General features: G+C 53.1%; 1 protein-coding gene across 1 annotated transcript in view; it reads right to left on the bottom strand.

Annotated features, from left to right (window-relative positions):
* LRFN5 (leucine rich repeat and fibronectin type III domain containing 5) overlaps positions 1-11,992 on the bottom strand; it is a 37,588-nt gene that overhangs the window by 7,568 nt on the left and 18,028 nt on the right. Inside the window, exons 2-3 of the mRNA XM_027902762.1 lie at positions 1,805-3,212; positions 118-830 (exon numbers count right to left, since the gene is read on the bottom strand). Coding sequence (XP_027758563.1) covers positions 118-830; positions 1,805-3,192 — 2,101 coding nt within the window. The 5' untranslated portion in view covers positions 3,193-3,212. The remainder of the gene's footprint in view (positions 1-117; positions 831-1,804; positions 3,213-11,992) is intronic.

Raw genomic sequence — 11,992 nt, 5'->3', positions numbered from 1 at the left:
AGCTCCGTTTGGAGCGCAGTCCGCCGGCGCCGGCGCCGCGGGGCTCCAGCAGCTCCCCGCCCAGCGAGCGCCGGCGCTTGGCCCGGGATGTGTCGGCCGGCAGAGTGAGGAACTTACTTGGCTTTGATTGTGCTCTTTTGTACGTGGGGGCCGCGGGGGCCGCAGTGGGGGCGCGGCTCGGCAACTGCAGGGCCGTGGAGTTATTTCTGTTCGAGTTCTGGGGCTCGGCGCTGCTGCCAGCCTCGCCCTGCGGCTCGGGGACGGGCTTTGGCCCCGACTTTCGCTTCTGCTTCTGCGAGAGGGAAGTGCTGGAAGTCCAGGCGGGAGGCAAAGCGGAGGTAGTGGTGGCCGAGTCCTGGCTGGAGCCGGTATCCGGTGACTGCATCGTGCCATCGCTGGCAGCCTTACAGCACTGGATGCCCTCCTCGTGCCCCACAGCCTGCTTGGACATGGACTGCGACAGCACCCCGCTGCAGCCCTGGATCTGAGCCCCATTTGTCTGCGAGTACACGTTGCTGACCTTGGTGGCCTTCTGCTGCCCGTTGTTGTTGCACACCTTGTAGCGGATCATGAGGATGATGATGAACACGAGCACCGAAGCCACGATGATCCCACCAATGATGATAATCATGGTCCCACCCAGGAACTGGGACTGCATGAAGTGGCAACGCACGTAATCCTGCTCGGTGGTGAACTGTGTGCAGCCCACGACCCTGGTGGCCGTCAGCGAGGTGATCCCGTCGTCGTAGATGGCCAGGACGCACAGGTCATACATCGTCCCCGCGGCCAGGTTGTTGACCAGGAAGGTTTTGCTTGTGGGAGGTATCATTCTGAGGGAGAAGGAAACCAGTGTGAATGACCCTGGCAGACACACAGGCACCTCCTGACGTGCTGAGCATCATGGCTTGGTTGTCCCACCTCTGCCACAGCCCCCACAGGGCTGATCACCATCCCCCAGCAGCTGCTGCCTGGTGCTTGATGTGGCACAGTCACCACCAAGCTCCCTGGTACAGCTTGGCATGGCAGAGCCTCCCATTAGAGCAATCACATCAAAAGCAGAATCGCAGAATCACAGGCTGGTTTGGGTCAGAAGGGACATTTAAAGGTCACCCAGTCCCACCCCCTGCCATGGGCAGGGACACCTTCCACTAGCCGAGGTTGCTCCAAGTCCCATCCAACCTGGCCTTGGACACTTCCAGGGATCCAGGGGCAGCCACAGCTTCTCTAAGCAACCTGTACCAGGGCCTCCCCACCCTCCCAGCCAAGAATTTCTTCCCAATATCTGATCTGTATCTACCCTCTTCCAGTTTAAAGGCAGCACGTCTTATTCTATTAATGGGACAAAGAAATTCATAGAAGAAATGACCAAAGAGTATTGAAGGGTGTGATGGCCACACCCAGCAGCACAGAGCTCCCCTGCACTTCCCCAGCACAGACACTGCCAGAAAGCACCACAAGGAACACGGTCACAGACACTGTCCTCCCTGTGCTTCCAGAAAGCCAAGCACATAAAGATCCATTTAATCCATCTACCTTCACAACCCCTCTCGGATCAGTTCAGAGGATTAGAGGTCCATTTGGATTATCTAAAAATAACGCCGTTCAAGGTAATTTCCCCATCTGTGAGCAGAAAATGGCATGAGTCCTTCCCAAGGCTCTCCCCATGAGCTGCCAGGGCCCGGGCTCTGCTCGGCCAGCACAGCTCGGCATGGGAACTCTGGTGGATGGCCTGCCGAGGCCAGGGGCCCATGGCAGCACTGAGCACCCAGCACGGCCCCGCACGGCCAGGCTGGGCCCGCCTTACCTGTAAACAAGGGAGTCATCGTAAGTGCCATTGTACTGGATCTGGAACATACGTATCCCAGGTATATTCCTCTGAAAATTGAATTTCAGCAGAGCAGTGGAGGACGTTGCTTCTGCAACAACCACCTTCTTATCCTGGCTGACTTTAGTATCCCCATTGCTACTGCTTGCATTGGAGCCCGACTTGGTGGACGTGGAAATATCCGAGGAGCCCGGGTCAGGCTCGTGGATGTGGTTTGTGCTGTTCAGCAAGTGGGGGAGTTTGATGATGTGCAGGTCCACCGTCTGCGTGGCCTCCCCTGCTGGGTTGGAAGCAATGCAGGTGAAGGAGCCCGTGTCCTTCACCGTCGTGATGAGGATGTCGAGCGTCCCGTTGTCATACACCACGGACCTGGTGGCATTGGAAATCAGTTTGCCCTCAGGTGAAATCCAATGGATGGCTGGCTCGGGGTCACCCCGGGCCTTGCAGCGCAGGGCTGCCCGCTGCCCCTCCAGCACCCGCAGCTCGTGGGTGTGCCGGGTGATGAGCGGGGGTTCACAGAGGAATTCCTCCTCAGGGATTGACCAGAAGTACCGGCCGGACAGGAGTGTGGGAGAGGCACAGGTCTCCAGGTCGTCCTCCCTGGAAAGGCGCCTCAGCCACAAAAGCTCACAGTTGCAATGCAAGGGATTCCCACCGAAGCTCAGCGCAAATGTCGAGGGGCTGATAATTCCTGAGGTTGCCAGCACCTGAGCGCGCTGGAAGAGCGGGTCAGGAGGAAGCTTCTGCAGTTTGTTAGACGTGACGTCCAGCCTGGTCATCTTGTGGAGGTGGGAGAAGGTCCCCTTAGGAATGTGGTCAATCATATTGTGGTCTAGACTGAGAGTGTGCAAACTGACCATCTTCTCCACGGCATCCCAGGGGATGGTTTCCAGATTGTTGTAAGACAAATCCAATTCCTCAAGAGCTAAAACATCATCAAAAGCTGTGGAAGAAATTAAAGTCAGCTGGTTGTTGTTCAGTATCAAGTGGTGGAGATTGGAGAGCCCGCTGAACATGTCATTAGTGATCTTAGTCAAACGGTTGCTGTTCAGATGCAGAGCCCGCAAATTGCGCAGGTCGGCAAATGCGTGAGGTGTGATAAAACTGATTGTATTCCGGGACAGCGTCAGGTCCACCAGGCTGGTCATGTTGGCAAAGTCTTTCCTTTTAATGTTTGTAACAAAGTTGTCTGCCAGCCGCAGCTCCACAGTCCTCCTGTCAATGTTGGGAGGAACAAACAAGAGCCCTTTCTTGGCACAGAGGGTGGCAAGGTTCGGAGACAGGATCTGACAGACGCAGCGCTTGGGGCAGATCTGAGCTCGCACTGCTATGCCGATGAACAGCAGAAACAAAAGCAGTTTTTCCATTGTAGATCAGGTTCAAGAGCCTGCAAGGGAGAGCAAATAGCAGTTACTGGCTGTGAGACAGGCACAGGACATGACAAAAAAGCCAAGACAGTCGGTGGTTAAACCATGAAGGTTCAGGTAGCAGCGTGCCCCTCTCACTGCGTTACCTGGTTCCTTGTCATTCCCCTGTCCTGACAGAGGAGCGCCTGTACTGCCTGCCGGAGGACAGCTGAGAGACATGTTTGCAAACACACCAAGACACTCAACATACAAGGGACAAAATGACTGGGAAGCCACTGGTGGCACTGCACATGCGGCCTCTCAGGCCCCCCTGCTAGAGCCCATCCCACCACACAGTGCACCTCTGCATCCCAACAGATCCCCCGATCTCCTCGGATGCAGATGCTTGGCCATAATGACAAATGTCCAGGTGTGAAAAATGAGGGGTGGCTCATGTGTGCTTCACTTGTTAAGCTGAAAGTCCCAGTTGCCTTGAAATCGTTGCAGCTCCATGGGTTTACAGCCATATCCACTGAACGTTTAAGCTCTTAATGCTATTTTCAGAATAAACTCAGAAGGAGCTAATTTTATGTCATTCAAACCCCAAAAATGCAAATAAAACCAAAAAAAAATATAAAACAAAACCCAAGAATAGCCCCCACAACAGGGATCTATATAAAAATGGATCGTGGGCTAATTTTAGTGGATCACAGCTCTCCGGCTGCCGCTGCTCCCCCCGGAAAGCCCGGTGGCTCAATTATCCTTATCGCTTACAGCGCCAGCCCCGGCTCCTCGCGGCGTGTGGGAACAGGGCCGACAGCAGCAGTGCCCACGCCAGCTCACTGAGATCATCCATCAGTGACTACGCCAAAGGCTCCATGGCGTGGGCAGGAGGGAGGGCCAGGGGATGCTCCTTTGTGGAGCAGGTGGGAGCGTCACAGAGGTCCCGTGGAGAAGCACCCACGTGTCTGGGAGGGAATGTGCCACCATGAGCAGCATAGCTCAGAGGGGCTTCACACTGGGAATGAAGCACTCAGCTCCCTTCGGGACCAGCACAATTACACGTGTTCGGATCAGATTACTCAGACCCATCATCATCCCAGAGATGCATTAATGAAGCTCAGCTAAAATACAGTTTCACAGCCAGCCAGGAGCAGGAGTCTTAAATCGTCATCGATATTTAAAGCCATTTAACGTCAGAACAACAATTACTGCTACTGGTGTCCATCCATAACCCATCTGTGGTGACAGGCAAGCCGAGGAGGCAACAAAAAGGATGAGTGAAAATACCAGCCTAAACCCTGCTTTTCAGCACTATTAATGTATTTTTTCCTGATACTTCTGAGGACTGCAAGTATTCAGGACTACTGGCTCCAGCTCCCTAGTCCACATTGGAAAAATAAAAGATTATGTTACCGTGGTCCTCAGCATAGTCTGCTGCAGTGGGCAGTGCTGGGAGCCGCTCCCATTACCAGTATAACCATCACCATTCCTGCTGCCATTAGCTGTGGCAGAAAGCTGTGTCCCAGCAGCAAAAAGGTATGTTCTGTGGACTCAGTTTCATGCTAGCACTGCAGGTGCTGGGGTGGCTTTTCAGGTGACAAGGACCTGGAGGAGATGGCAATGCTGAGCAGTGCAGGAAATCTCCTGGTGCAGCCCCCAAACCCCACCGGTGTCACCCGCTGGCCACCTCCTGACCTGGTAGCTGCAGTGACAGCCAGGGGCTGCCACCTGCCCTCTAATCTACATCTGGCACATACCAGATTGGAAGGGGCTCAGAGGCTCAAGGGCATCTGCAGCACGGCCACCAGGGTCCCCAGACAGCCTTGGCTGGGGACACTGCACTCATTTAGATTTGCTAATTTAATGCTGCTAATTTAGATTTGTGGCTGTGATTAAAGTCACGTGCCTGGACTCAGCCAAGTCCACTTGAAAACACAAGACTAACACAAGATTAAACCAAAATCAGCATGTTTACAAGGTTGGAAACACCGTTACAAGACAAAACAACTTAAACCATAGCTGGAATGACAAGGTTACAGTGAGGTTACCCACAAGCAGAGGTGGGATTTTTGGATTTTAGGACAGTTTTTTGATACTTTCTCTGTCAGTATCCTCTGGACAAATGCCCAGCACATGGCCAGAGCTGGAAGCAACGTCAGGCTGCAGGTCAGGCTCAAAGGGCTGCAGGAAATGGGACAATACTGGCCAGTGGCCAGTCACTAGCACTGTCCCCCAGGACTCCAGCTTAGGTACAGTCCTCTGCAGTGCCTCCATCAGTGACCTGCACAGGGAGGTGAGTGCACCCCCCGTACACCTGCCAATGACACTGAATTAGGAGGAGTGGTTCCCTCGAGGGCACAGGTTGCTTATGGAGAAGTCCTGGTGGATCAGAGTGCTGGACAGCCACCAGCCCTGAGTGTGATTCTCCCCCTGGATGCCTCAGCTGACAGGAAACAGTAAAGCCACACTTGGACCTACAGAAGGAAGATGGTGCCCTGGGCTGCACAGGGATGGAGACAGGATCCTGTCCAGCCTGGACATCACCCCTCACCACAGCAGCAGCACAAACACTTCACCTCCTCACTGAAAGTACACAGAGAACTTCCTCCCAGAGTGGTCAGCACAGCACAGTCTTATGGCTATGCCCCACCACTGAGATATCCCAGAAAACAACAGGAACTGCAGGACCTGGTGGCTTAGAAGAAAAGCACATCTGCTGCAAGTCAGCTGGGCCAAGTGGCCCCTCCTCTCCAGCATACCTTGTCCCCCACACAGGTAACTCACAGGGGCAGCAGCGCTGACATGGCTTACAGCTTGTTGCAGAAAACATCTTCTTCAATAATCAAATCACAATCTGATTCTCACTAACTGCTTCAAAGATTTTTAGAAAGGAAAAGAAAGTGTATTGATACATAAAACAAATGCCAGTTTCCTAGGAAAGTGGGCATCGCTCATTTACTGAGCAGATACAAAACAGAGTGTTTTGCTGAATTTGGAACAAAGTACCTGGGAAAACAAACACTCAGATCAAAGAAACTCAACATGGAGGAGCCCTGCTGGCCACCTAGTGCTGCTCTGACCAGGACCACCTGCCAGGACCACAGCCACCTTGTTCTCCACCTGCAACCATTGCTGTAGGACTGGACAGGTGAATCCCTGGGGATGCCACTGGGAAATCCTATACCCTTGGCTTTGTTAAAGGGCTTCAGATAGACACAAGCACAGCTGTACCCTCAGACCTCTGGGAATCTTAAAAGCAGGAGCCATGAGAGACCCAGGCCCAGACACAAGGGCCAGGGGCAGCATTGCCAGCTCATGTGGGAATGCTGCCTCTCCTGGCATTAATGTGTGTTTGTTCTTCAAAATCTCCGTTTCTGATTTTTGCTGTGTTTCCACTGTCTTCTGCACAACAAAGAGCACCAGCTTCTTCCCTTGCAATTAAGAACATGTCCATAAAGCTCAGAAACTGAGGAGAAAAATAGGGTAATTATCCTTTCTTTACTTTTTAAGCACTTTATTTTAGAATTGTTTCACATTGTCTGAAGCAGACAACACTCAACAATGTCAAGTCCTTAGAACAGTGAAAGCAACACGGGATCCCTGCAGTGCACATGGGTCACAGCTGGAGTGCTTGCAGCAGGAGCAGGGACACAGGCACGTCCTAGGGACTCCCCCCTCACTTTTGTTGACACAGCTCCCCGTGTCCTGCATTTCCACAGGAGTGCTGCAGCCTTCCCAGGAGGCATGGGCAGGATCAGGATCCTTGTGCTCCCTGGCCAGGGAACACACATCACCCTGGCCAGGGAACCCCCTTGGCTCCAGCACCACTTGCTGCCAGCTCGTGGCTGTGCTCACCTGGGACAGGGACACTGGCATGACACAGTCAGTGCAACAGGGGCATGGGATTTCCAGGGATTTCGTTTCTTTCCCTTTCCATTCTTCTCCCTGTCATGCCCCACGCTGTCTCTCTCACACAGGTGTCCCAGCACACCCATATATCCCAGGGTTCCACTCTGAACACTCAGTGAGCAGCACTACCAGCACCACTGCCTGCTATGCACTGACAGTGGCAGGCAAAGTGGTAGCACGCTCCCAATGCGCCTCCTGCACTCTTCCAGCACACTCCCTGCACACTTCAGCCCACTCCCTGCACTCTTCCAGCCCACTCCCTGCACAGCTGCTGTTGGTGTGGCCCCGAGCCCGCGGGCACATGCCACAGCTCGGCACACGGCTGTCCTGCTCCTGCCACCCCGGCTGAACCAGGCACACCTGCCATGCCCTGAAATGAAGGCTGAGCCAGTTAGAGCAGAAGGGGTGCTCCCACACGACACACGGGGCTGCAGAGGAGGCAGCTCATCAGGCTTTGGTGTCACAGACAGGAGCCCAGAGTGGTCCATGGGGTGAGTCAGGGTGGCAGCGTGGAGCACCATGCAGCTCTGGAAGGTACTAATGGCTGTGCCGTGAGGAAATGGCACCGGTGACCCCACGGCCCCTGGCACGCCGAGATGGGGGCACATCCTGCTGTTCCACCAGGGATAGGGGAGAGGGACACTGAAGCCAGCACAAGCCAGAGCGGCTCCTGAGAAACACCCTGTGATAAAAACACACATGGAGAGATGGTCTCCTGTTTCTAAGGGACAACTCCACACTCCTATCTCACCCACTGTCAAACCCAGCAAGCTCTGTTTTACCTGTGTAACTACACTGGGCTCTGCAGGCCCAGCCAAGAGCCTGTTTGGGCCCTTTTCACTGTATCCTCCTGCTCCCTGGGACAGACAGTCTATATAGAGCTCTCTAGCTCCTGAGGAGTCACTGTGCCAAATGCTGCACAGATATGCCAAACACTGACAGCAACATCAGGATCAGCTGTGCAACTTCCAAACGGGAGCAGGCCTAAGTGAATAATTGTTTAAACAAAGCAGCTTTTAACTTATCAAAACATTTTTACTGAATTGGAGTATCGTGGCATTTTAAAAACTAAGTGTTTTTGCAACACCAAAACACAACACAAATATGAAGAGATTTGCTTTGCCACTCCTCTGTTGCCCCTGTGCCACAGCCGTGCTCCAACAGCAGCGCTCCACGTGCTGTTGAGCCACATCATAAGGAAATCCAGGACTTCACTATTATTGTCAAACACCCACCGGCACTCAGAGAGTGCCAGCTGCCAGGGCTCCCTGTGTTGGCACCACAGTCCCTCCAGGGCAGTGTGGATCTGGGAGGTGGGGAGCGGTGGGGCAGGAAGGGCAGCAGCTGCTCCAGGGTCCAGCAAGGCCAAACTACATCGCATTCCCCAGTGGGCACTGGAAGTAGGACAGGGGCGAAGGAGGACCCAGGTACAAACACAACCTGCCCACCAAATACACACAGTCTAATAGGGGAAAATCAGAAGCACAGGAAACAGCACTATGAAAGGGGAATCGGCAGCAGGACGCATCAGGGCAAAACTGGGGGCTTACCCATAAACAGATCTCCAAGCCTGAACAGTTCGTATGTTTTATCAAGCACCGCAAAAATAACTCATTTCTTCCACAGTCTCTCTTCTGCACAGCCCACCAAATTAAATGAAAAGCAAACTAACAGTGATTTACTCCAGATGGACATTTATTATCTGTGTAATAATATCATGAATTGTCACAGCATTAACTGAGGCCAATTCTTTTCTTAGTCACTGTACTCTTAGATAAACATATAGTAAATTAAACAATCTAAAACCAGACGGGCATTTATTAGGCATTTATTATTCTACACTTGCCTGAACATCACTTGGGGATGTGAGTCATAAAATATAAGCTGGATTTTAAGTTCTAAAGTTTAATTTAATGTCAAGTAGTACCAGGTACGAACTGAAGATCCCTCTCATGGAAGAACACCTATTTAGTATTTAGGTCTGGCCTGTTAACTGGTAAAACAAACAGATGTGGCCAAATTAGCTACTGAGATGATCTAAGATGTGCTATGTCTACAGCAGCCCTGACACTTCAAAGACAAACCGGGGGAATCTCAAGGAGATGAAACATTTCCATCACAATAACGGGTGACGTGCGCCGGTAGGATACATGTAATAAAGGAAGGACAACAAGAGATGAAATGGAAATTTGTTTTGCAGAAGCCAAGAATAGAACATGATTTATATGCACTTATTTTAATTTATTTCAGGCTGAATGCAATTTATCTAAACTCATCAAAAATTAATAGGCCATACAGAAAGAAGTAGTAATAAATCCAAACTTGGGGCGCACACAGAGTACATCTCTTCTCAGTCGCTATTAGCACTTCACTATCTAATTAATCTGCTGCGTTGTACCTCGCCTGGAAAGCCAGGCATTCTTGCTTGGTGGGACGGGCACTGAGCACACAGCCCCCAGCACAGCCCTGGCACAGCCCTGGCACAGCCCCGTGTGCCACGTTTGAGTAAGGAGACCAACACGGAGACAGTGACCACTCCAGAGAGGGCACCCCAGCAGGACCCACTGCCCTGGGACGGGTCCCAAAGCTGTCCAGCCCCCCACAGTGCCACAGCTGGAGTACCACACGCCCCTGGGAAGGAGTTCCCCAAGGGAAGGCACAAGGCAATGATGCTCCAGCAGCTGAATGCCCAGCAGAGGCTCTCACCCACCCCAGAGTAAATTCCAAGCACTTCCAGGAGAGTTGAAACGCCTGGGATATAGGAGCACCTCACAACTCAGCCAACACCTGCAAAACCCCGTGACAGCCACATATGGCAGCATCACCACACACAGCTTGTGCCCAACCCCCATGGCACCAAGGACAGGGACGGAGCAGGGCTAGGGGCAGTGCCAGGCCAGCCCCAGCCTCAGGTCCAGCCCCAGCCTCAGCCCCAGCCTGGTTGCCATGTGCTATGGGGCAGCTGGGGCAGTACAGGCAGCACACTGCCTGTCCCAGCCCCTGCTCAGTGGGACCTCAGGGATGGGTAGAGGTGCTGCCTCCCCTCAGCTGAAAGTAGGGAAAAAATGAGGGTGATTCAAAGAACAAGCACAGAGCAGAACTCTCCCTGCCTCTCCTCGTGCCAATCCGCAGTGTCTGTGCCAGAGGGGCTCCAGACCCCAGCGCAGGTGGCCGGTATCCAGGGGCTGGCAAGGGCACAGGGTTCTGGGCAGTCCCTCCAGCTGCCCACGGGAACTCAGAGGAGAGCTTGGCCACGGAGCCAGGCTGGAACAGCTGCTCGATACATGGACATGGAGCCCACTGACCCAATGGACCCTGGTCTGTATTTAAATCCAAAAGAAATCAGTGGGCACTCTAAAAGGAATATTTTCCTTTACCAAGGATGACAGTTTCAGTGAAATACTGGGACTCATATTTTTTAAAACTTCAGATACATCTGTCAGAGTTGGGCAATTTTGCCTAAAAGAGAAACTTTCGATGTGCCATAAGGGAGAAACTATTTTTGCAATCTTCCCTTTGGCTCAAAATCTGCTGCTGGGATTTTTCAGGAGGCAGCGCTCCGCACACTAGAAAAAACTGACGACTCTAAAATACATATTTATGGTTTCCTGATACAGGGAATAAGAACAGAAGAAAGTAATGATAAGCTGCAGGAAGTGTTAGAGAACTCTGGCAGCAGAACGGACAGCAAACTGGGACCAGCGGTGGAGTTGAGGGAAGACAGGAGTGAAAGGAAGTGTTGCTGTACTCCAGGCACTGCCCCCGTGCTGCTGGACAGGCACAGCACAGAAGAGCCCAGGGGTGCTCAGGCACAGGAGTGCTTGGCCACAGGGATGCTCGTCTGCAGGGATGCTCCAGCGCAGGCATGCTCAGACACAGGGATGCTCCAGTACAGGGATGCTCTGGCACAGGGATGCTCAGGCACAGGGATGCTCTGGCACAGGGATGCTCAGGTGCAGCGATGCTCAGGTGCAGCGATGCTCAGACACAGGGATGCTCAGGCACAGGGATGCTCAGGCACAGGGATGCTCAGACACAGGGATGCTCCAGCACAGAGATGGTCAGCTGGGCCTCTCAGGGGTCCTCAGGCACAGGGATGCTCAGACACGGGGATGCACGGCCACAGGGGTGCTCAGGTGGGTCCTACGGTGGTCCCCAGGCCTGGCACCATGCACCATGTCCAGCTCACAGACTGAAATGACTGACAGCTGCTGTTGGGAACCCCATCCTGGCAGGACCTGGCATGTCACTCCCTTGGGTGACACAGTGTAACTCACTGCACCTCTGCTGGGTTCCAGACTCAGAGAGTTGACCCTCCCAGAGAAAGTAAAAAGCAAGTTTGCAGAGGATAGGAGATAAGATGCAGCAGAAAGTCACGAGGCCAATCTCTGTCGCACAATCGGGAAATTACACTGAGCCTGCGCTATCAGCTCCCATCAGCTCCTCCGTAATCAACGCCTGGCTGCTTAAAGGCAATACAGTAATGATGCCAAAGGGCTTAAAAACCTGTTTTGGAGATGATATGAGGTCCTTGGGTACAAGGAAACATGTAAGGAAAGCTGTGTTGGGTGGGATGGAGACAGGAGAACCTCAGAAGCCTGTGAAAGGCACAGCCTGGCTCTGGAACAAGGATCAGTGAGCTGAGATAAGGACACGTGGGAGCATTGAACTGGCCTCAGCAAACCAAACACTGAACCAAACTCATGTTCAGGGACTGGCTGTGTGCTGGGTCAGTACCTGCCACTGTACCGTCACACAGTCACACCCCACAGCGGTCCCACTGGGACTTCCCAGGCTGGGGACACTGGAGGCTGATGGGAGTGGCAGCTGTCAGAGGCTGCAGGGCTGCCATGGGACCAGTGTCCAGCGTCAGCATCCATCACATGGACCCTGATGGCATCAGCCAAAC

The sequence above is a fragment of the Empidonax traillii genome, unplaced genomic scaffold (assembly GCF_003031625.1).
Source record: "Empidonax traillii isolate 1590-97213 ecotype Southwest subspecies unplaced genomic scaffold, ASM303162v1 scaffold908:size245805, whole genome shotgun sequence".
In the NCBI taxonomy this organism is placed as follows: Eukaryota; Metazoa; Chordata; class Aves; order Passeriformes; family Tyrannidae; genus Empidonax; species Empidonax traillii.
The sequence above is the reverse complement of the archived record's forward strand: the minus strand, read 5'-3'. Positions and strand labels throughout refer to the sequence as shown.